The 22,501-nt window shown below is 41.2% G+C and overlaps 2 protein-coding genes across 3 annotated transcripts; both read right to left on the bottom strand.

Moving 5' to 3' along the window:
* Nucleotides 1-317: 317 nt before the first annotated feature.
* Nucleotides 318-10,586, bottom strand: raver1 (ribonucleoprotein, PTB-binding 1). Of its 2 annotated transcripts, none has more exons than XM_077619807.1 (14): nucleotides 10,200-10,586; nucleotides 9,249-9,315; nucleotides 8,186-8,655; nucleotides 7,011-7,202; nucleotides 6,210-6,330; nucleotides 6,028-6,128; nucleotides 4,923-5,001; nucleotides 4,670-4,845; nucleotides 4,393-4,474; nucleotides 3,470-3,606; nucleotides 3,327-3,398; nucleotides 3,082-3,204; nucleotides 2,840-2,902; nucleotides 318-693 (listed from the first exon to the last, which is right to left on the bottom strand). In XM_077619807.1, the coding sequence occupies exons 1-14, from the start codon at nucleotides 10,575-10,577 to the stop codon at nucleotides 679-681; spliced, it is 2,076 nt and encodes a 691-aa protein (XP_077475933.1). In that variant the 5' UTR covers nucleotides 10,578-10,586; the 3' UTR covers nucleotides 318-678. The 2 variants fall into 2 exon arrangements, with proteins under 2 accessions (XP_077475933.1, XP_077475932.1); XM_077619806.1 differs by having other exon boundaries at nucleotides 318-1,559.
* Nucleotides 10,587-10,731: 145 nt separating this feature from the next.
* tyk2 (tyrosine kinase 2) lies at nucleotides 10,732-21,914 on the bottom strand. The gene is made up of 24 exons (XM_077619189.1): nucleotides 21,750-21,914; nucleotides 20,584-20,782; nucleotides 19,772-19,895; nucleotides 19,570-19,708; nucleotides 19,338-19,501; nucleotides 18,376-18,736; nucleotides 18,137-18,307; nucleotides 17,318-17,475; nucleotides 17,115-17,232; nucleotides 16,203-16,386; nucleotides 15,462-15,577; nucleotides 15,136-15,297; nucleotides 14,966-15,053; nucleotides 14,249-14,376; nucleotides 14,034-14,169; nucleotides 13,190-13,341; nucleotides 12,960-13,110; nucleotides 12,608-12,699; nucleotides 12,343-12,532; nucleotides 12,148-12,266; nucleotides 11,898-12,070; nucleotides 11,669-11,786; nucleotides 11,483-11,593; nucleotides 10,732-11,398 (listed from the first exon to the last, which is right to left on the bottom strand). The coding sequence occupies exons 2-24, from the start codon at nucleotides 20,768-20,770 to the stop codon at nucleotides 11,303-11,305; spliced, it is 3,438 nt and encodes a 1,145-aa protein (XP_077475315.1). The 5' UTR covers nucleotides 20,771-20,782; nucleotides 21,750-21,914; the 3' UTR covers nucleotides 10,732-11,302.
* Nucleotides 21,915-22,501: the final 587 nt, after the last annotated feature.

A 22,501-nucleotide genomic window follows, 5' to 3' on the forward strand; every position in this document is an offset into this window, starting at 1 on the left:
ATACCAAAGTTAGCACATGGTCAATCCAAAAACAGTGCATTACTGGTCCTTAGTATTAATCGTGTTTTTTGCTGAGATATAATTGTGTGGGTAAAAACAAGCTTAACACTGCTTTTAAGTGAAAAAAAAAAACAGAATGTCTTAATTCAACACACCAGAGAACTGCACTAACAAGCCTGCCAAATTAAAATGAAAACTAGAGTAGTACATCCCACTCAACCTTCACTTGTCAATCAAAGGCATTCCTGCCCAAAAGCATGTTCTGAATTGCCCTGTGTGAGAAACACGAACACAAAGAAAATGAAATGACAGCTGAATGACTTTAAATAACATTTACTTTCTCTCCATCCTTTTTCAAACAGCAGTGATCGTAGAAGAGTCGGCAGTTACAATCAAGTCAACGGAACTGATTGACCAAGAGCTTTTTTTTGGCCGCCATCTCTCGCTCTATAAACGAGGACCTGCAAATTCATTCATCACAAAAAGGACCAGAGACTTTCTGGTCGAAGGACACAGACATGTCAGGAAAAGAGAGGAGAAAAAAAAGGGCTCAAACTATTTACACGGCAAATAAAAAGACAGAACGGCCAACGCTGGGCGGGAACGGCATCAAGGCTCAGGCTAGTCAGTCGTCTTCTTGCAAGGAGGTATTGGTTTCTTCATACTCAAACTTTTCACTTAAACTAAAAGAAGCTTTAAAAAAAAACACAAAAAAGATTGAAATACATTGCATTGTTCGGACCATCAGTGGAAGCAGGTTTGAACATGTAAAGACAGAAAAAGCACTAGCGTTGAGATCATTGTGCTTCAAATGCACTCAAACAGTGGAAGCAGAAGGTAGTGTTTAGAGACTATTCCATAGTGCGAATCAAAAGACAAGATGTGGATTTTTTGGGGGGGGTTTACATGTGATTTTTAGCTGTGTTGGTGGAGTGAGAGGAAAAAGCCACCACAAGTAAAACAGGTGACCGGTCTTCAAATGACAAGACGCGAATGAGGTGGTCGATGTTGACAATGAAAGGCATCCCTTTGTCTGAATGGTGCGAAAGACGTCACTTCAGTGACAATTAATATGATACACAACACTGGCCAAACTATTTGTTTAAACACCACACGGAGAAGGAAAAAAAATAAAATAAAAAAGGGGAAAAAAATAAAAAGAAATGACCTGATTAGCTTAACTTGGTAAAATCCCTGCTGGTGAACATGTTCAACTACAACCAACAAGATTTTCAAAGGGCTATTTAAAAACAAACAAAAAAATTAAGTATAAACACACTAAAATTATATACACTTACAGAAAAGAAAAAAAACAGGGAGGCAACCATCAAGAAATCCCGTAGGAGACAAATTGAAGGAGCGCCATTCCCTGCAGGAAGAGATTCCGTTTTGCGTGCTTTTCTTTTTCCCTTTTAGAAGATGCGCTTGCGCTTCAGGTAGGAGTCGGCGTAATGGCCGCCCAGGCCCTGCGAGTGCTGGCCGACGTAGCCACCCTCGGGGCTGGGCTCCGGAGACGGGATGAGGCGTGAGAAAACACGCTTGTGGCTCCCAATAGGGGTCTAAAGTGGGGTTAGGAAGGTAGGCGTTGACACCCGGTGGAACCAAAAAGAAAATTGGGGGTAGGGAGCGGGGGTTCCCCCTATATGCTGGCCAATTCTAATCACTGGCAATGCGGAATGCCGTGCTGGCAATCTCTTTCCATCTCCAGGTTTTGCTTAAGCGGCAAAAAGTGAACATTCTTAAATGTACACTTTTGTTTCAGACATCTAAAGTTGTGGCTGTAAAAATACAGTTTAGAGAAATACTTGACTTTCTCAGTGCCACTATCACCATAAGTTTGAAATAGTGTCAACGTAGAGCAGCGGTGTCAGACTTGGGTTGGTTCGCGGGCGGCTTTAACGTCAACTTGATTTCACGTGGGCCGGACCATTTTAGATATATTTAGATTTTTTTTTTTAAATGGATTAAAAGAACTAGATTAAAAGCCCTGAATATTCAGTTTTTTATAGAAGCCTATGTCTGATTATTATTATTATTATCTAAAACAATGTTTATTTTAGCTTTTTTAAATATATTTTTAGATTTTGTAAAATGATTTTTGTACTAAAAACACAGAAAAAATGGATTAAAAAAATTACATTTATTCATTTAAAAAGGGGGGGGGGGAAATACATACCTGTCAACCTCTGCCGATAACTGCCCTTATAAATGATTATGATTCCCCTTACAAACGCCAAAAAAAACTTACAAACACCGTACGACTCGTACGGTGTTTGTAAGGTTTTTTGGGGGTTCGTAAGGGGAATCATAATCATTTATAAGGGCAGTTATCGGCAGAGGTTGACAGGCATGGAAATAGGAAATTTAATATACATCTATACTCTTCATTTTATATCTATATATATCTATATATCTATATAAATTAAAATATTTGTAATAAACGCAACTGTATTGATACACATTGGATTGAAAGTTATGCAGTGTGAATTTATAATCAGTGATTTGTCGTACGAGTAGCGGCAGACCAAAAACAATACAATGGAGAAACACAGCCTTAAAAACTAATTTTGCATACTTTACAATTACATTTGTTTAAAGGCCTCTTTTTAATGAATTAAATATTGGATTTTCTTTCTTAGAAATGAACTCCACCTTTTTGTTTCAACATGATTTACTTCCTGACACAGCCCTTTAAATTTGCCAGGACACTTGATTGCAATCCCTAGTGACTGGGTGTTTTGTCATTTTCACCATCAAAAACTATTTAAGCAATTTTTTTAAACCCTTAGGGCTTAGGCAGAGGTGTTTCCTCTTGTAACATTATATAAAAATAAGTTACCTTCATGTTGACGAGACTTGGAGGATGGGCAGGAGTGTGACTCACTGGAGGCATCCCTACGGCCTGAGGACAAAGCAGTTTTCTCATGGTAAGCACTTTAGTAGATAAACATCTGCACTAGCCATTGAACAAGGTTTCTTTTTTCTCTTGTACTGACAACATATATTTAAAAAAAAAATCGATAGCGCTGGGATACAGGCTTGGAAGAAGAAGAAAAAAAGTGACACCAGCTTCAGACTCACCCTGTTGAGCTGGCTTGGAGGCAAGCAGCCATTAGCGGAGCCGTCCAAGCTGAAATATGAGGACGGGGGCAGGCTAGGGGGAAAAGTGAAATGGTGCTGGCTCAAGTCTGATGGGCGAGCGAGCTGTGGGAACCAGAAAAAAAAGGGAGGGCGAAAAAAACAAAACAATTAAAAACAATTGCACCATCACACCGCCAAGGCGCCATCCATTTCATCTCATTCGGATAATTAGAGTGCGGGAATACCTGCTGTCCGAAAGCTGTCAAGTCCCCCATGTGGTGGTTTTCCTGCTCTTCGTACATGTGCAGCATCTGATCCTGACAACAAACGAAACATGTAGAAGGACAGCCACCGATGAGGAAGATGTCAAAACTGAAAGTGGGTTTACCTGCTGCAGATGAGGATAGTCGGCACTGTAGGAGTCCTGATAGCGCAGGTTGCAGCTGGGGTGCATGCTGGGATGCTGGTTGGACACATTAGTTAGCGTAGCTCTCTTCCTATACGGGTGAGGTCTGCAGGTGGTTTCTGGAGGCGGTGTGGATAAAGCCAATTTAACTCACTTGTGTTGACGAGGATAGCCATCCAATTAATTTGAACTGGGAGGCCTGGCAGCAAATGAATGATAGCTTCTTTACTACCAGCTCACCCAGTTCGAATATAAGGTTGTTTTTTTCATTTTCTCCAGTGACAATAGACGCCCAGTTCATTTAATCTGCGTGGACTGGCTGTGAATTCCCATTTTTCAGTTTCTAACGCCCTAATTGGCAGCCAATGATGCACAGGTGTCAAAGTGGTGGCCCGGGGGACAAATCTGGCCCGCCACATCATTTTGTGCGGCCTGAGAAAGTAAATCATGAGTGCCGACTTTCTGTTTTAGGATCATAAAGATTATAGATGTATATATTTCCTGATTTTCCACTTTTTAAAATCAATAATTGCAATTTTAATCCATTTTTTTTCTCTTTTTTAGTTCAAAAAGCATTTTGTAAAATCTAAAGATAAATCTATAAAATATTTTCTGTTTTCCACTTTAATATTGAACATAATTTAAAAAATATTTTGGTTCCTTTTGGAAATATTATTTTTTTAAAAAGAGTTTTCCCTTACTAACAAAAAAATGCTCAAATAAACATTTAGATCTAAAAAAAAAAAAACAGACTAGGGCTTTTTATCCATTTCTAGTCATCGATTAATATCTAAATATTATATCTAAAATGGAGTTGACGTTAATGCGGCCCGCGAACCAACCTGAGTTTGACACCCTTGCAATAATGGGTTAAACAAGCACTGGGCCAGACTGGGAATACAAACCTGAAGGAAAAACATTGTTGACAGGGAGAAAGGAACCTTGGGGAGGAGACACATCTTTGGTTGGGTCTCCTAGGAAAGAGACCTGGAGAAGAAGAATCCCAGTATTAGCAATGAATTGAAATCAATTTGCATTTAAATCCTTGAGAGTCTTCGAGTTAAATGGAGGCCATTTCACAGCCGCGTCGGGTAGTTGTACTCCGAAAATGAGGGAATAACGGTAGATTAAGAGCCAAATGAGTCGTGACGGCTCGTGGGGTGCGGTGCGGCGGTGCCTTACCGCCTGGGCCGCCAGGCCGTCTGGTCCCATCATGCCACCCAGCAGGGGCACAGACAGACCCAAAGTGGGAGAGGGAGTCAGCGGGAAGCCGGGAGACTCCTGATCCCTCGTCATCGCTCGGTTCAGAGGTGCCGCTTTCAACGGGGGTAATGGGTCAAGACCCGAGACTGCGCCAGCTGTATTTAAAAACACATAAAAGGCATTTTAAAATGAGGAATTCAATCGACTGCGGAACATTCTGGTTGTTTCATACTTGGGGGCAGCTCGCCGAGCATATGGATTCCCTGCTGGACGGGCAGTGGGCCCAGAGGATTTTCCGCCAAGAGTCCTGCCTGTGGGGGAGGGGGATAAATATTTTTTTTTTTAAAAAGCAGAAGTTAAATGGCGCTGGAAGGTCACTCCAGTGGGTAAGCAGCAGTAGTAAAGTGGTCATAAGTTATATGTCAGCAAACACGTCAAACATGCGTCACTTTATAACACGTGTAAATATCAAGGCCAGTTGTAGCCCACAACATTTTGGGAAAAGTGAACTGTCTGTAGTCCTCAATGAAAGATTGATTTTCTTTTTAAGACATTAGTAAAAAAAATTAAAATAATAAAATATGAAAAAAATCAATTACATTCATTCAGTTTAAATGAAAATTTAAAAGTAACATGTTTTTTTATTCTAGTTCTTAATTTAAAGAAAGAACATATTTAATGTTTTTCCCCTTTTTTGTTCCGCCCAAAAATTTAAAAAAATATAGATTTGATATCATCTCATTCAGTGACATTGACAATAATAGAATCCAATCATCCAGCTAGTTTCATCTACAAAGTTGAGTTTGACACCTCTGATTAAGAGCAATTTATATTCAAGAACCACCATGACTATGGTGATTGAATATTATAGCGCTCTCATTATGAAACTAAATTAAGGTAAATTACCCAGCAAGAGCCATATGAAGCACATTTTAATCCATAAGAGAACTAGACCATTCTAAAAAGAGATTTGTTTGTTACAGTTCACCTTTTGATCTCATTATTTGGATTGATTGTGGTTAATGAAGCGGCAGGTTAGTGCATGTTCTAGTTTCATGTGGGAAGGTGTTTTCAGGTGTGAACAGAAAAAAAGCACTTCACAGTCAGCCACAAACACTATTAGCACTCACACAGGGCACAAGTGGGCCTTCGTGAGTGTGCAGCACCTGAGCCCAAAGAAGAGGATTTCCCAGAAATACTTGCTGATGGCAAAAAAAAAAGTGGGGATGAGAGGAAAGGATGAGTATGGACAAATTAAGTCGAGAGGAAGGAAGAAAAAAAAAAAGTGGTCCAAGTACATATAAGTAGAGATTTTTTGAGAGAAATGAAGGTGGTACCTGCTGGGCTTTTGCCTGATTCTGAAGAAGTAACTGTAGCAGCACAGCCGGGAGGGCGGGGTTGGCGAGGAGCGGCATGGCGGGGGCTGCTCCGAGGAGACCTGTGAAGCGGGAAAAAAAAAAAAAAAAATCAGTGGCCGCCGAGCAGACGGAAAGGAAAATTGGCCAGATGCGCTGCTGACCTTGCTTGTGGCCGTGCGACAGTGGGTTGAGTAGCATCTTGAGAGCGGCCGGGTTATTGAGGCCCGACAGGATCTGCATGGCGGTGGGGTCCGGGAGGAGACCCTTGCCCCTGTTCACAGACTGGGGAATGATGGATCATTGGTTTTATGATGGAAAGATAAACAAGTGGGAGGTCAAGCATAATCCACAAGTACTAACAGCAAGTACTAACAGGAATCAATTTCTAAGGCACAGGTGTCAAAGTGGCAGCCCAGGGGCCAAATCTGGCCCGCTGCGTCATTTTGTGTGGCCGGAGAAAGTAAATCATGAGTGCTGACTTTCTGTTTTAGGATCAAATTCAAATGGTTATAGATGTACATTACATTTCCTGATTTTCCCCTTTTTAAAATCAATCATTGCAATATTTTCAATCCAATTTTATTTCTTTTGTGTTTTTAGTTCAAAGCGCATTTTGTAAGATCTAAAAATAAATATAGATATTTTCCAGTTTTCACTTTCATATTGAACATAATTAAAAAATATATTTTGTTTCCATTTGAAATGAAAAACATGATTAAAAGAAACTTTCCATTACTAAGAAGAAAAAGAGCTCAAATAAACATTGCTTTAGATCTATAAAAACGGACTATTTGGGGCTTATTTTTTAATCCAATTTAAAAATATATATCTAAATATTAGATCTAAAATGGTCCGGCCCACATAAAATGGAGTTGACGTTAATGCGGCCTGCGAACCAACCCGAGTTTGACACCCCTGTTCTAAGACATCATACCATTAAAAAAATAAAAAATAAAAATTACCATAGTTTGGGCTGCAATGAGTGCAGCGAGCATGCTCCGGCCAGGCGGACCAGGCGCACAAAAGGATGCCCTGATGTGCGTGCCACCCAACAAGCGACCGTCCAACAATTGCTGGGCCTCTTCAGTCAGCTCAGGCGTGGCAAACTCCAACACTGCGAAGCGCCGAAAACTTCCATCTTGTCCTTGAGCCAACTGTAATAAATAATAGGGGGGGGTTAGCCATAAAGAAATTCCTCTTCAAAAGAAAAAAAAATCAAAACATTAGTTCCACTTTTGCTCTGCTTTCTCATAAGCTACTGCAATACTGGCTCCCTTAAAGCGAGGAAGCGTCCAAGTCCTTTGACCCTCGTTCGACCGGTATGGTCGTCGTGAAAAAAAGGAACCAGAAAACCTGCGACCATGCATGTGGTCAAAAGAGGCACACGCTCTGTCATTCCAGAACTGTCAGCTAAGTCAGACCACCTGGGTGGGTCAGGTGGTCATCACCGTGGAAACCAGCAATACCCTGGGTGGCCGGCCACATCAAATCTGGGCTAAAGGTGAATAGCAGTGAGGGATGACCGATGAATTGATTTTTATTCCCCCTACAACCACAACATTCTAATCCATCAGGTCAAACGTACATAGTTAAAAATGTGTGCACATTAAAATGAACTGGATTTTAGCAGCCTAATTAAATGCATGCCAAAGCAGTAAGTGGTGCTATTACCCCAAACGGCTCAACAGCAGGAGAAATGGACAACAATGCTGTGCTAATGGAAGGCATTTTTTTCAATATTTAACTTTTAGAGTAGCCTAAAAATACTGGCACTATATGAACACACTGCATGTGCTGCCCTTGTTGCTGCTTTGCGTACCTTGGCCTCTTGGAGGCAGTGCCAAGCTCATGCAAAAAATGTTTTTTTTTTAAATGTGGAAGTGCTAATTAAACTTTAATACAACTACAACTTATTTTTTTACACAGACAATTCAGAATGTCTGTGAATACTGTTACCATTCTGATTGGTTCCTCCATTTTATGAACGATTATTGTGATTTGAGTTAACTATTTTAGTAGCCATTTTTACAAGCCTGTCATTTCAAATGTTATGGCAAGTTTGTGTCACATTTAAAAACACAATCAGTGCGTCATTCAACAAGAAAATTGTGATTTTTCATAGTTAAGAGGGCCTAACCTGACAGAAGACAGGCGGGGGGTCATCAGCCAGTGCGTTGCAGAGGTCTTGGGCGGTCACAACACTTTGATGCAGGTGGTCCACACAGATACACTTTGAGTGCAGCAGGGGGTACGTGAGCGAGCCCACCTCAGTCCAGTGCACGTAGAGCATGCGCGAGCCCAGCTGCTTCCCGAGCAACTCTGACTTGGCCCGGGCCGCAGAGTCTTTCTTCATGTACTCGACAAAGCCGTAGCCCTTGGAATGGCCGCTGGACGCCCGGTACACGAGGAAGCAGCGCTCCAGGTTGCCGAACGGGCGCACGAGCTCCTCGAACTGCTGCTGGGTGAAGGAGCGCGGCAGGTTGGCGATGCACAGCAGTGCGTCGGTGGGCTGCAGCTGCACCGAGATGTCCCGATCGCGCAGCACGTACTGGTGGAACTCTTTGATAGCACTCTGCGCCTGCTCGCCGTTGAGCAACGTCACAAAAGCTGTGAGACAAGAGGATGACAAATTGTTACTTGGTCAACAGTGCCAACATTGAACTCACTGACATTTATTTTTTTTAAACTGTCACTCCACTGATTTGCCTGATCAATGCGATGGGCTTATTGTCCGATATACTACATTTCTTAAGTTGATTCAGGGTGTTTATTCATGTGATAATCCATGTGATAAATGAAGCTAATCTTAAAAACTAAACTTTTTGAAAAGTACTTTTTTGCCACTGCTCGGCACAGGAATGTATTTTCGCAGAATCATCTATATATACATATTTGTTCATTGCCGTTCTATTACAGTCTCTAAGCTTATGCGCAGAAGGGAACGTCCCTATGTTGGAGACACAATGTGCTTTTCTCTAGCTAAATCACTAATGATAAAATGGCATCAAAATTTATTATTTATACTTTGCCACAGGAAATATTTGTCTAAAATGTGAATAAAACAAAAACTGTTTTGTACAAAAGACTAAAACTAAGATGGGTGCCAAAAATACTGCATCCCAGCTGACTTTGGAAAATTGCACTCATATAAACAATTTTACATTAACCTTTAACCTTATACACTACGTAACATGACTAACCTGTTCCCTTGTATTTGTCTACGAAGCAGTATTTCAGGTCATAGTTTCCCAGCATCTCATGGACCTCCTAGAAAAGAAAAAAATGTACACTCAAATATAGAAATAAAAAATCAAATATTACATTTTAAGTACAATAACAGAGATAATCATGACTATATAAATCTAATGTGCGAATGAGTCCTTAGTTCGAATGTCGCCGATTGGTTCATGATCAGTGGGTAACAAGCTGGAAAAGTGCACCTGTGTGAGTTTTGGTGTGGGGGGTATACCCAGGCCAATGACTGGCTCTTTGTTGTGAGGGGGGGTTGTTCTACGCTGCGTTAGTCCATTCACATACGAACGGCGATGCTGTCGAGCACTTTCTGAAGCGTTTTGTCCACGCACCTTCCACCTTTTGTTAGAACGAAACTCGCATCTCGAAACCCTACCAACTACTACCACCCCTGTTTTTGAACAATGGTCTCGCCCTAAGGCCCCAGCGCTCCCCACGGGTCAGTCACGTTCCAAAGTAGGGGGAGATGGAAAGGCAGGCATTACGGAATTAAGAGTATAAATTAGACAACATTATATGGTCAAAGTTCACTCCGGTCCATCGTAGAAGCCATTAAAAACATGCGTCAAGTGTGACTGACAGTATTTAAAGCTGGCATTGATTTCGGCGAGGCCTGACTGACGGCTGAGGCCATATTTGACAGTTATCACTGGCCGGCTAGAATTTAGTAAAAGTCAACCATAAGCGCACATTTAACTACTTACTTTACACCTTGTAAAACTAAGTAAGCCTATTTAACGGGGTAGTTATGGTTAAATTAGGTAATAATTAACGCTACTAAACTATTGCGTTAAATGGGCAAAATGCTAATTAGACTAGCATGGCACGGCACTGGCTGCTAAGCTAACATGGGCCAAATGACGCCAGTCAATCAATCACCCAAATGTTTTTCTGCTTACCTGATTGCTGACGTCAGGTGGCAGATTTTTAATGATAATCTTCCTACGGTTGTAGAACTCCCGCCGAGTTCTTTCCAAGCGAGTCCGAATCTCTTGTGGGCTCAGAGGCGTCAAGTCTTCGCCGGCCCTCCGCTGACCCTCGCGTCCCCCAGTCGCGACCCCCTCACCGGCGTCGAGCTCCGACTGCCAGCGGTCTCCGGGCCTCCACTTTTCATGGTCGGCGGGTGTAGCGAGGTCGTAATTATCGTGAAGCGGACGAGAGACGAAGCCTATCGCTGTGTCTGTGCTTTTTTCTTTGGCGTTAGCGCTCACAGACACGGCGGACGCCATCAGTCGACTTGGTGGAAGTTTTGGTTGCTCCGGAAAAGCCAGCCGCATTTGAGCAGTTTAAACAATACACACATGGACCAAACGGCGTCTCTGATTGGGGGAAAGATGCATTGCGTCAGTAGGCGGGGCTACATTGTTTGGCCCAATCCGGAAATTACTCAATGTTACCAATGAATGTGATGGACATGAACTGGGGACTCAATTACATTTTCGAGTAAAATGTTATCATTTATTTGATTATTATAAACATTCTGGATTCCTATTTTGCTCAATTCATCTGCTTTGGTGTATTAGCTGCCTAGAGTATACTTTTTTAATCTAGGCATAGTTTATAATATGAAAATAATCAAATACCATAAATCCTTATAAGGCAAGATTCTTATATTCATTTTGTGTACCACTGTGCATCTTGTTCTGACCAAATACCGCACAGAATGTTAGGGTGGCCTCGCAGGAAACCAAGTCTTATAATGCCTTCAATAATGACAAGAGATATTTATGTCAAATGTATTAATAAAGTTACAAAAGAGCAGTGTAACTGACACTAAAGCAATGCAATCCTACTCTCAACATACACATACATACACACAAACACACACACACACACACACATACGGGCAGCAGTGCAGTCAAAAATCTGGAGAATTCACAGGATTCACTGTACTTACAAATTTACAGAATTTCGGCCTGCTGGTCTTAATCCATTTTCTTTCTTTTTTTTAAAGGATTTCATATAAAGTAAACCGACTAAATTCCTGATCTAAAAGTCTATTCTATGTGGGGATACCCTCGAGCTTCTCATACAGGCATTGAAATGATGGTCTTGTTGCAGAATCTTGATGCCAACACTGCTCGACTATGATCCTCAGCTGTCCGCAAGGGAACATTGTGTATTAGTATTAAGTAAATAATAAAGTCCTAAAATAGAGAATAATAATAATCATATTCTTTACCCCAGGATGACAGTCCCTGGGACAAGGCAGGCGCCGATTCTGTCGCAACAAGTTGACGAGCGTGGTCACGTTCATATCTTTGGGAGGCAACCCCGCCATCTCGGCAAACTTCTACAAAAACCGAAGATGTGGTGTATGAAAATTGAGCCGCACCCAAATGTGCGTTTTTGTTGAATCACGGCGTACCCGTGGAGGGCTTTGACTCGGGTCGCAGCGAGTCAGGATCTCATACAGCATCACGCCAAAAGACCAAACGTCAGAACAAAATGAAAATTTACTTTCTTGAAGGCACTCAAGGGCATACCTGTAAAATGAAAATGGCAAAGCTGAAATTTAAGGCAGAGCTACGTCTGTTTTATATTCAAGAATATTCTGATGATTTCCCACGAGCCGCACTTGTGTGTCAATATCTTACCAGAAGACTGGACTGTCACCACATTCGTTTACGCGGTAGTAGTTGTCATCCTTTGGGATGTATTTTGACAGGCCAAAGTCTGCAATTTTTACCAAACTTTCATTTTTCACTAAAATATTACGTGCTGCGAGGTCCCGGTGAATGTATCGCATTGAGTGCAAGTATTCCATCCCCTGGAAAGATTGAACGGGAATTACAAAATCTGACAAGTTTCTATTAAAATATGCTCAACTTTATTCTATTGACTCACCTGGCAGATCTGCTGAGCAAAAAGCAGGCACTGGGTTGTACTCTGCGCCTGCTTTTGAAGGTACCTTTCTAGGCTGCCGAGTGGTAGGAACTCCATTATAAGCTGCGTCACTTGCCCTCCTGTCAAGGCATGGGGAAAGTGGCTAAAAATTCATATCGACGCCCACGCTTGCGCTCCTGGAAAAGCTGTGCTCACCCATTTCAGTGCAGCAACCTTTGTACTTGACAATATTGGTATGATCCAGGGACTTCAGGGTCTCGATCTCCTCCAGCCAGTGTTTGGACAAATGACTGCTCTCTTGTTTCAACGACTTGACCGCCACCAGCTCTCCCGTGCCGTCATTGGAAGGGTCGTACAAGTACAGAGTCACGGTTCCAAAATTACCCTGAAAGTAGATGAGGCGACTGTGACGTGTTCAGTGACGCGAGGGAACCAAAAAACTGCAGGAAGCGCTACTCACCTTTCCTAATATGCGCTTCTTTTTCAGATAACGCTTGAGGTACACGGTAGATTCACTTTGATGCTCAGGTTCGCTGGGAGAGATATCAGGATCTGGACAGAGGATTAAATAAATTGCCCGTCATAGGCGTCGATAGCTAAATGCTAACAAATATTTCAAAAAGCCATGTGCAGGCTGGCATAGGCATCGTGGTCGCAGTTTGATGACCTACAAAGGAACGGATAGTCTAACAGAAATGGGGAAAGAACACATGTAGCTAGACAGTATTCTTTATCCTCTGTCAAAAATTTTCTTCCATGGCTGTTTGAGGGAGGACTAGCGGCATTTTTTTTAAATATCTCTGGAGACCCACTTTTGTTCATGATATCGATGAGGTCCCTGAGCAAAGAGCAAAAGGAAGGCCTCTCCAAGGGCTTGTAGGAAAGGCAGCTGATGATGAGGGCGGTCAAGCCCAATGAGGACGTGTCCAACAACTTTCTCTCTTGCTGATAAAACTCCTTCTTCTGTGGAGGAAAGGCAGACAGGAGTGATTTTGCTGTCCGAGAGGTCAGAGGGGACGGTCCTACAGAGCGAAAGCTGGACCTGACTCAATGAGGCGCCGCTCAGGGGGAGACAACCGTCGTTGCAGATTTCCAGAAGTGTGACGCCGTAACTCCACTGGTCCGCCCCCTGGCCGATGGGCGCCTCGGTGTACAGGCACTCGGGAGCGATGGTGGGAATACGCTCCAGCCGTTCTGCAACCCAGACGGCAAAGCGATGGCTAAGTTTAGCATGCGGCAAAACGTGGCTATTTAATTGAATTGGTTCGAAACTCTATTCGCTGCCATTGACGGCGGTGCTCATTCAATCCATTTGGACTGTCAGATTGTCCCATTTCAAATGGATTGGACGCTGTTAGCATAGATCAGTGGTTCCCAAACTGGGGGGCGTGCCCCCCTAGGGAGGCGTAAAGAGAATTCAAGGGGGGCGTGAAGTCATCTGCTAAAAAAAATGTTTAAATAGATTATAAGAATAATAAAATCAAAGAACAAATATCTGCCATTAAATACATGCAAAATATGATTATAGCAGTCACTCCAACGGTCCAACCCATTTTCTATTAACAGAGATCTGTTTTCCTGAACAATGCTAAGAAATAAATGCAATAAAATAAAATAAGTTCACATGAGCAAAGGTGGAAGTGGGAGGGGGGGGCGTGCGGGTCTATTGGAAGCAAGAAGGGGGGCGTCAGGTAAGATAGTTTGGGAACCACTGGCATAGATAGTGGGTAGGTAGCTATTTTTCAAATCCATTGGATGGAAACTTTAAAGTGAATCTGACAGATTTAGTGTAAAAAGCCATGCACTCAAAAAGAACCACTTGAGATTGACCCCAAACAGAGTCCAAACATTTTTACACAAACATGGTTGCTGTTTGCGATGCTGACCTTCTTCGAGTAGCATATTGACAGGTATCCCTGGGTCACTCAGCTTGACTAAAGGAGACACACCTTCTCCCAGACCTTGCCTCGCCACAAGGACCTTCCTGGCACAGACGTTGCCATGAACCAGACCTTTATTGGCCTACAAGAATACAGATTGCAGGCACCATAAACTTTAGGTGTAGGTGTATTAACATTTCGACCACATAAATGAAACTTACGAGGTAATTCAGGGCGCTGGCAAGTTGCTTGGCGACAAGAAATTTCCACCAAGAAGTCAGTTTGGATTTCTCTCTGCGAAGAAAAACATCCAAAGGCCCGAATTCCATGAACTCCTCTACCATGATATCTGTGAAGAAAAAAAAGGGCTATTTTTATAAGACATTTGTGTTTTGGAGAGGCAGGTATGAATGAGTGGTTATTCAATGCATTTTAACCTTATATGGACAAACTTATTTGAAACGTGAATTTAGACAAATTTGATATTTTTCCCCAAATAAAAACTGTACTATGATACAAATTTGTGAATAATTACATTTGGGATTTTTGTGTTCCGAGGCACAACGAAAGGCTCAGAGTTTAAAACATTTTAATTTGGTGTCAATTATTTAAAGTGTTCATTAGGAATCTTTTAATCATATTTAACATTTGCTCTATTGAATTTATTTGTAAATAGAGTTCAATTTAGGTCACAGAAATATTTATTTCAACTCCTAAATCAGGGTGCTGCTGTACTTAATTCATCCGAGATGTACTTGATTTGTTAATATATTTTTTTAAAGATATTATTTAAGTACATGGTGAATCCAAGCTTGGAAAATGGTCAGGTTTTATCAAACACTCGAATTAAATCCCACACTAAAATAGAGAATTTGAGCTGTTGGTGTGTATGTGTGATGAGGAAGTAGCTAAAAGGGACCTTGAACACATTTTCTCACTTTCATGTCCGTTGACAGTCAAACCATGGACAATCGCCAAGTGGCGGTGGGACAACTGGCTCATGAGGCTCGCCATCTCGAAGAAAGCCTAAAGTAAACAAATCAAAGTACTATTTACATTTCAATCACCAGGGCTTCCTTGGACCCGCAGCCATGTCACGTGCACTTACGAATGTTATATCTTGATGGCTTTGCTCAAGAACCTTGAGCACCACTCGAACTTTCTGTAGTTTATCGCCGTTGAAGTCGTCGTCCTGCTCATCGGCCGCCGCGACGACTTGCAAATGCGCCGAGTAGACGTGAGTCCGTGTGCCAAACCCCAAATGCTGGCCCTGTCCGTAAACACACTACCTTAGCCCGCTTTGAAAAATTCTAAATTTCTGCAACTTAAAATCCTTTCAATCTTTAGCTGTAACTTTTAGCACTTTAAAATGTATTTTGAAGTTCTTTGGACAAGCTCGCAAAGCTTAGAGGGCAAAATGAGCAGTCTTCTCACCGGAAGGATGTCTTTGTACTTGATCTGGAAGCAAAGATCTAACTTGTTAGGGGATAGCAGGCGTCTGTTTGCTTTGTCTTGCGTACCGTACCTCTTCACGAGGAGGTTGGACAGCTCTACGGAAGGAAAAAAATAGGGTTAGCAGCAAGAACAGATATGCAGTGAACGATGCCGTCAATGGCACCCAGTGAGCAAAGTTCTTAAAATAGATGGCAGCCAATGAGTTGATGATCTATTCCTTAATTTCAGTGTTGTAAGTTGAATTCAACAGGTGCGCACGCGTACATAATCAACAGGAAATTACCCATGTAGTAAGTAAAACAGCAATGTACCAACGGGGGTTTACAGAACTACTAGTAGATCGTACTACAATAATATTTTAATCCCTTCCCAGTGTCAATTCTCTTATGAACTTGGCAAACCTTAGCGTGATTCGAGAGTGGATTTTCACATAATGATTTTTACATAATTGCTGAGCTTTGTCAGTGGCCTGTAAAAAAATATTGTGGAAGATTAACTCCTTGAAAAGTAGATCTTGGAGCAATAAAGTTTGAACACTCCTACAGTAAGTCATGTGTGATACCTTTCCACAAATGTGGTATGTGACAAGTGCAATTAGTGGATTGCAGTCATGTGCGTCTCGTTGGCTAATTGAAAAGAAGATCTTGAAAAAAAGTGTGAGTGCGCCTGATCTTTGGCATTCAATAAGACAAACTGAGCTGAAATGAAGTGACCACGAACCTCCTTGTTGGGGCCGACAGCATTTTTTAATGGTGTAGCTTTCAGTGTCAGACTTGAGTATATAGTCTTTCAGGTTGTCTATGAGCTCATTCACACTGGAGAATTCCTGTTGCCATCCATCCAGGGTGAAGACGGAACCTTTATATTGGATGCAAAAGAGCTTCTGGCTCAGCATTGATCCATTCTGTGGGCCAATGAAGAGAAAAGACAAGTATTTAAAAATATATATATATAAAAATATATTGCTATGTCGAAGCAATGATCCAGGTTTAAAGACTTTTTTTCCCGTCCAACTAAGCAGTGAGCTGAGTGTTTTGAGCATATGACTTTAAGTTGAGTTTGATTTTATTTAATAAGGGACAGCACATATTAATGAACATATTTATGTAAATATGTAAGATTGTAGCCAAGGTCTAATTTCCATCTTTAGTCCCTTGTGTAAGATGACACATACTAAACACACATACACACGTAGCACATTTTTAGACAGCGTTGTGATTGCAATTTTCTTCGTCTAAGAGCCAGGCTTTAAGATGATTGGCCAAGAGGTTCAGAGACATGAGTTCACATTTGTTAATTGGTATTGAGTTCCAGGTATGAAGAAAGAAGGTGCTTTTGCTGAATATACTCTTTTTGAAGGGAAGTACACAGTCACCTCTAGAGCCAGCCCTTGTTGACGTTTTGGATTTTTTTGTACAAAATCTTGCAGAGGAGGAGGAGCTTTGTTTTGGAAGATTTTGTAAACTAAGGTGGCATCTGCATATGGAAGGAAGTAGCCTATTTTGTTGCTTTGATCCAAATACTTTACTATAGACTGCTTTGACCAAGTAAAAAAAAAATAGGTGTGGCAAATATTTTTTTTAAGCTCAACTGGGATGCTGGGACTTTAAGAGGGCATGACTCATGACTCACCTGACTTTTGGTAGGCACTGCCAGGACAAGTCTGTTATAGTCGAGAACACTCCAACGTACGAGGCAAGCTTCTTCTTCCGCTTGCTCCTTTTTTAACTTGTGCAGCACAAAGTCATCGCTGGAAAAACAGCACGCTCATGACAGAACATGTTCCCCGAGAGCTACTAGAGTGCCCCAAAGGGTAGGTGAGAACAACAACTCACTGCAGTGGTCCGTGTAGTCCATTAGCCTCGCTCAGCAACACCTTGGGGGGCGCCAACTCACGGCAAAGATAGTGGTGGGCGTCTGCGGTCAGTCGATAGTATCCATCGAGCAGAGAGATGAAGGAGCGGGCCTCCTTGTTGGAGATCATCTCAACCTCCTACGTGGACATAGGGGTGAAAGATGAATTACTTGTACATTAAAATTCTCCCTGAGAATGCTAATCGCTGCCAGTCAAATGGGAGTTTACGTCTATCACCGTCAATGGCAGTGAGACATGATCACTCAATGCCAGCCTTCAAAATAAAATGCAGTAATCCCTCGATTATCGCAACTTCAGTTATCGCAAATCCAGTACTTCGCGATTTTTTTCTGCTATTAATTATTTTTTAAAGTTCATAAAAATGTGAAAATTCCCGCTGAAACTCATAAGCGGAAGCTACTCTTGCTACTAGGACTCCGCACTGAAGAAAAAAAGAATAATCATTATTTTAAAAAATAAAAAAAATTAATAAGGGGGTGACCCTACTTCGCGATTTTTCAATTATCGCGGCCATGTTTGGTCTAAATTAACCGCGATATTCAAGGGGTTACTGTAGTGACATTCTAGTTTCCTACACTTATTGCCGATAATGAAGAGACACTGTTTAAACCTCCATCTAGTGTTAAAGCTGAAAAGTGCAACAGTCTGAATTTAAGCTTATGAAATATTTGTATCATTTGCTGCGTAGTTTGGACATCATGGTTCTAAATACAAAACAATAGAAGCACGCTACCATTTAGTCTTTGGTATTTGGAATAAATGAAAAAAAATGTAGTACCATGCACTTATTGTCCTCAGTGCTAATGCAAACATTAGCGTCGTTGATGGCTATGTGAATGATTTCAGGGAAGTCACAAAATGGCGTCCACTGAATTGGAGAGGCTTCATTCGGGGGGCTTGGTCCTTGGTTCGTTTTCCGTTTGCAGTCACCGTTCAGAAGGCTGCTGGCCTGAGTCACGAGACAAAACGGGAAATGAGGAAGGGAGTAGCAGCATTTCCTGCGAATATGTGACAGACCGTCTCGCAGCACGTCGTTTCCCTCCACTGAAGACCGTGGATGGAAGATACCATCAGCTCGTGCGTGGCTACGGCTGCGGTACCCCCATCGCCTTTGGCGGCGTCTAGACTGCCGTCTTGGTCGTCCTGGCTCAGTCGCAGTTGGCGCACGGAGAAGGTCTCTGTGCCGAAACGCGGCGCCAAGTACTCGAGAGCGCAGAGGTATTTGCACATGAGCTCCTTGGTGTCTGGTCGCTTTGCTTCGATTTTGTGCTGGTAGGTGCGCATGGAGCGCCCAAACATCCACCGGATCCTCAGTTTTGTGAGGACTTTGTCTTCGGAAATGTGTTTGGCGAAAGACTTGGGGATGCACTTTTCAAAACTGGAACGTCACACAGGGAAGTTAAAAAATAAATGACTATAAGGTTGAAATAAAGAAAGGTAGCAATTAAAATGTACTAGACAGGTTTTTGTTGGTTGGTGTGAAAATGTCATTTTTACTCAACCATTTTCTTTTGGTAAAAATTAGTTGTTTTTTTACCCAATTATCTGATTTTTGTTTTATTGTTTCTTTTTTTTCAAAATATTACATTACCGTAAATAAATTCAGAAATAATTTACTTATATCTTATTATTATTAATACACATTTGTGAATTTTACCTTTTAGCTCAAATAGATCACAGGATATTTAAAAAAAAATCCCCAGTGCAAAATACTATACTTATTTAAATTTCTCTCTTTTTAATTTTTTTAATGTCTTTTTTGTGATTTTTTTTTTTTCATGAATTTTATTAAGACTTATTCCTAGTACTAATGGCTTTTTTGAGGTTTCTTTAATTTAATCATTTAAACTTGGCCTTCAATAAATGAATCAATCCATTTTATATGTAAATATGCTTACATTTACATATACTGCTACCATTCTACAGTCTATGTGAATGCAATAAAAACATCATTGTTTTTTGGCAAACACAGGACTCACCTTGTCTTTTTTGCCACACGCTGCATGGTTTTACCCGTCTGCAGCGCCAGGTGCATGAGATGTAGCATGGCCAGGCCCAAACTTTCATTTTTGAAGTGATTCAGCTCCTCCTCCGAGCTGACGTTCTCCATTGGAATGAGTTCATTGACAAACTCGTATTTAGCCTGTCGGAAACAGTCGGCGCAATTATGGGACTGGCGAGGCGAGACTCCGCGAGATGTCCGCCACCTACCTGAGCGAATAAATACTCCACTGATTTAATTTCCAGAAGCGGCAGGCCATCGGCGCTGCCGTCTGTCTCGCTTTTGACAGCGAAACGAGTCACAGCTGGCTCTTTTTCATTAAAGCCGTGCCAATTGCGAAAGTAGAACCTGCACACAAGAATTCGAGGTGACACGGCCGCGCCTGTTGTGTGCCATAATGACATTACCTACCTCATTCGGTAGTGAAGAATGAGCCGGGATCCGTCCTCTGGGTGAAAAACATCTTGCGGACTGGACCAGCAGCATGACGCGGGGTCATAAAGAGCAAACAACGTGGAGAATAGGGGTGTAATCCCTGGTTGAAACGAACAATTGGGTTACACAAGTCACATAACCTACCAAATCGTATATACTCGCATATAAGCCGCCCCAGCCTCATGAGCCGCACCTTTAAAATTGCCTTGAAATCGTTGAATTTTACAATTTCTCGCGTATAAGCCCCCCCCCGATTCAGAATTTTCACCTCCATATTCATGGTTTTAATACGGAGTACAAATATGTTACTTTGAAGGGAAAAAATTTAAGAAAAATCATCACGTGGTATTTCTGAGATACTGTATGAATCAAAAGCAAATATCATAAGGAATTAATTCATCCAGTAATGGTTGTTTTCTTACAGCAAAACAGAAAATAACCAACAAATACTAAATGTTACTTTGTCAACATCTACTGGTGAAAAAGAGTATAGCAAGTCTTGTGCGCATATAAGCCGTACCTTTGATTCAGTCATCATTTTTTTGTTACAATTATGGCTTATATGCGAGAAAATGCGGTAATTTATGACGCCATTTGTTTCCACATGGGTCAAAGTTGCTGTTCTCACCGACAGTTTCTGCGGCTGAAATGCACAGCTTAAAAGCATAAAAGCCGTACCCATGATTCAGTCATCATTTTTTTTTGTTACAAATATGGCTTATATGCGAGAAAATGTGGTAATTTATGACGCCATTTCTTTCCACATGGGTCAAAGTTGTTGTTCTCACCGACAGCTTCTGCGGCTGAAATGCACAGCTGCTCTGCGGCGATCTCGTTCGCAGTCGTGTGGGACAAGTAGCGTTCTCCGCTGGGGGTCCAGAAGAGGTACACGTGGATGCCATCGTCCTCAGGGGGATTCAAGGATTCCGCTAAGGATCTTTGTTTGTTACGTTTGGACCACATCCGGCCAGGCATCACGATCGACACCTGACGAGCAAATACATTGGTGACGTGTGAAAATCTAGACTAGGATAGTGAAGGGTTAGCAAAGCTTATCTGACACCCAGTCGTGAAGTTGGGGATTTGTATTTTCTCTCCATTTTGGCTCATGTATTTTTAAACTTTTACTGCAGTTAACGTCTCATTATATTTGTATGACAGTCAGGCCGACACAAATGATCACTTCAACTTTGTCGATACATAGATTAGGGTTATTTGGCTAAGTACTACATTTAGTAATTAGAAAAAACAACAACCTGAAAAAGACATGACGTCCACATACACGAATATCATTTAATGTTTAGAAATGTGTACTAAAGAACTTAAAATGTTATGCCCATAGTCGTTGACGCAATTATTACTTGATCTATCTGTTAATCTTACATTTTTGGTTTAGATAAAGATTTTTTTTCAAAATAACTGCTGTTATGATTTATTTCCAGCATTTGCGTGGGTTGGTGGAAAGTGTTTACTACCCGTTCCAACTTTTAAATACACATTCTTCGGAAGGGAACTAACTAAGCTCGTTAACCGAGGACTCCTTGCACAATACTATTTTTTGGAATGATAGCTTTACATCTGTGTTTACAAAATGTCCTTTATAATGCCACCATGTTATCAAGACTGTAAATGGAAAAAAAAATAAGGGGGAAAATATTCACATCACAAGTACCATGGCTTCGGTGCAAAGGTGAATTCAGGAATCATATAAAAATACAAACGAACTCAGTCATATGCTACCATCACTAAAGGGTTACAAAAATAAATACCAAAATAGACGGCCTCGTGGCATTATCCGCAAACTTTGACAAGGAGGGGCTAGTCAAACGTAATAGCAAAATAGCATGACGGTTTCTATATTGTGTGTCAACAAAAAAAATACAGTATCAGGGCTCGTCATTTTCGACGTAAACGTTGTAACGCCGTAATGACGAAAGTCAAATTAGTGGCTTACCGTTCAACGCCGAGCGTTTTAGGGGCTATCCCGGTATGGATGTTGTAAACTGTGACAAGACTTCCATCTAAAATTAAAACTACGTATGTCACAAATACAACATTATTGTTCGTCTCGTTCTTTCGCTCAAGTTCACTTCCTCAAACAGCCCGGAAGTGACGTACACAAACCACCACCTCCCACGCATACACAACAGGTAATGCAGGATAACCATGAGCTGTTACCAGATATAATTAGAGTATTTAAAATTTTAAAAAAAGTTGTCTCCACAACCTCGAAAAGGAATACTTAAATATACATACTTTTTATTTATTTACTGAATAAACATGAAATAATAAAATATTACTCAAATACCCATTGAATTTTTGCTTTACTAATAAATTACAGCAACACTATTGTGTATGTTAGCTGCTATGCTAACTGATCAAGAACAAGCAGTCATATTTCATATTTGTATTATTTTAAAAAAAATGTAGTATTCATTTGAATAACATACCATTACCGGAGAACACATATTTAAAGGGTTGCCATGTTGAAACACTTTCAGAGCAAAATTACTATTGTTTATTATGTCTGTGGCTGTAGTCTAGATTTTTTTAAATTATGTATTCATATTTTCCACTCGCATGGATTAGGTATTTTCACTCCAATCAAACATGCATTCATGTATATTTCTTTTATACTTTTAATACAAGGAGTAGTTACTTTTCAACACATAGTGCCCCTTTGGTCTGTCAGTTTCATATGAATAA

Source organism: Stigmatopora argus, chromosome 14 (assembly GCF_051989625.1).
Source record: "Stigmatopora argus isolate UIUO_Sarg chromosome 14, RoL_Sarg_1.0, whole genome shotgun sequence".
Classification (NCBI taxonomy): Eukaryota; Metazoa; Chordata; class Actinopteri; order Syngnathiformes; family Syngnathidae; genus Stigmatopora; species Stigmatopora argus.

Excerpts from the sequence above, each read along its gene's own strand:
- raver1 (XM_077619806.1), bottom strand. The coding sequence starts at position 10,577 with ATGCGGCTGGCTTTTCCGGAGCAACCAAAACTTCCACCAAGTCGACTG. Across the intron at positions 7,203-8,185 it reads CCCCGCCTGTCTTCTGTCAG|TTGGCTCAAGGACAAGATGG; the intron begins GTTAGGCCCTCT and ends TATTTATTACAG. Across the intron at positions 6,129-6,209 it reads GTCGCACGGCCACAAGCAAG|GTCTCCTCGGAGCAGCCCCC; the intron begins GTCAGCAGCGCA and ends CCCGCTTCACAG.
- tyk2 (XM_077619189.1), bottom strand. The coding sequence starts at position 20,770 with ATGCCTGGCCGGATGTGGTCCAAACGTAACAAACAAAGATCCTTAGCG. Across the intron at positions 12,267-12,342 it reads AGGTTGCTGCACTGAAATGG|GAGGGCAAGTGACGCAGCTT; the intron begins GTGAGCACAGCT and ends ATGCCTTGACAG. Across the intron at positions 12,071-12,147 it reads TTGCTCAGCAGATCTGCCAG|GGGATGGAATACTTGCACTC; the intron begins GTGAGTCAATAG and ends CAATCTTTCCAG.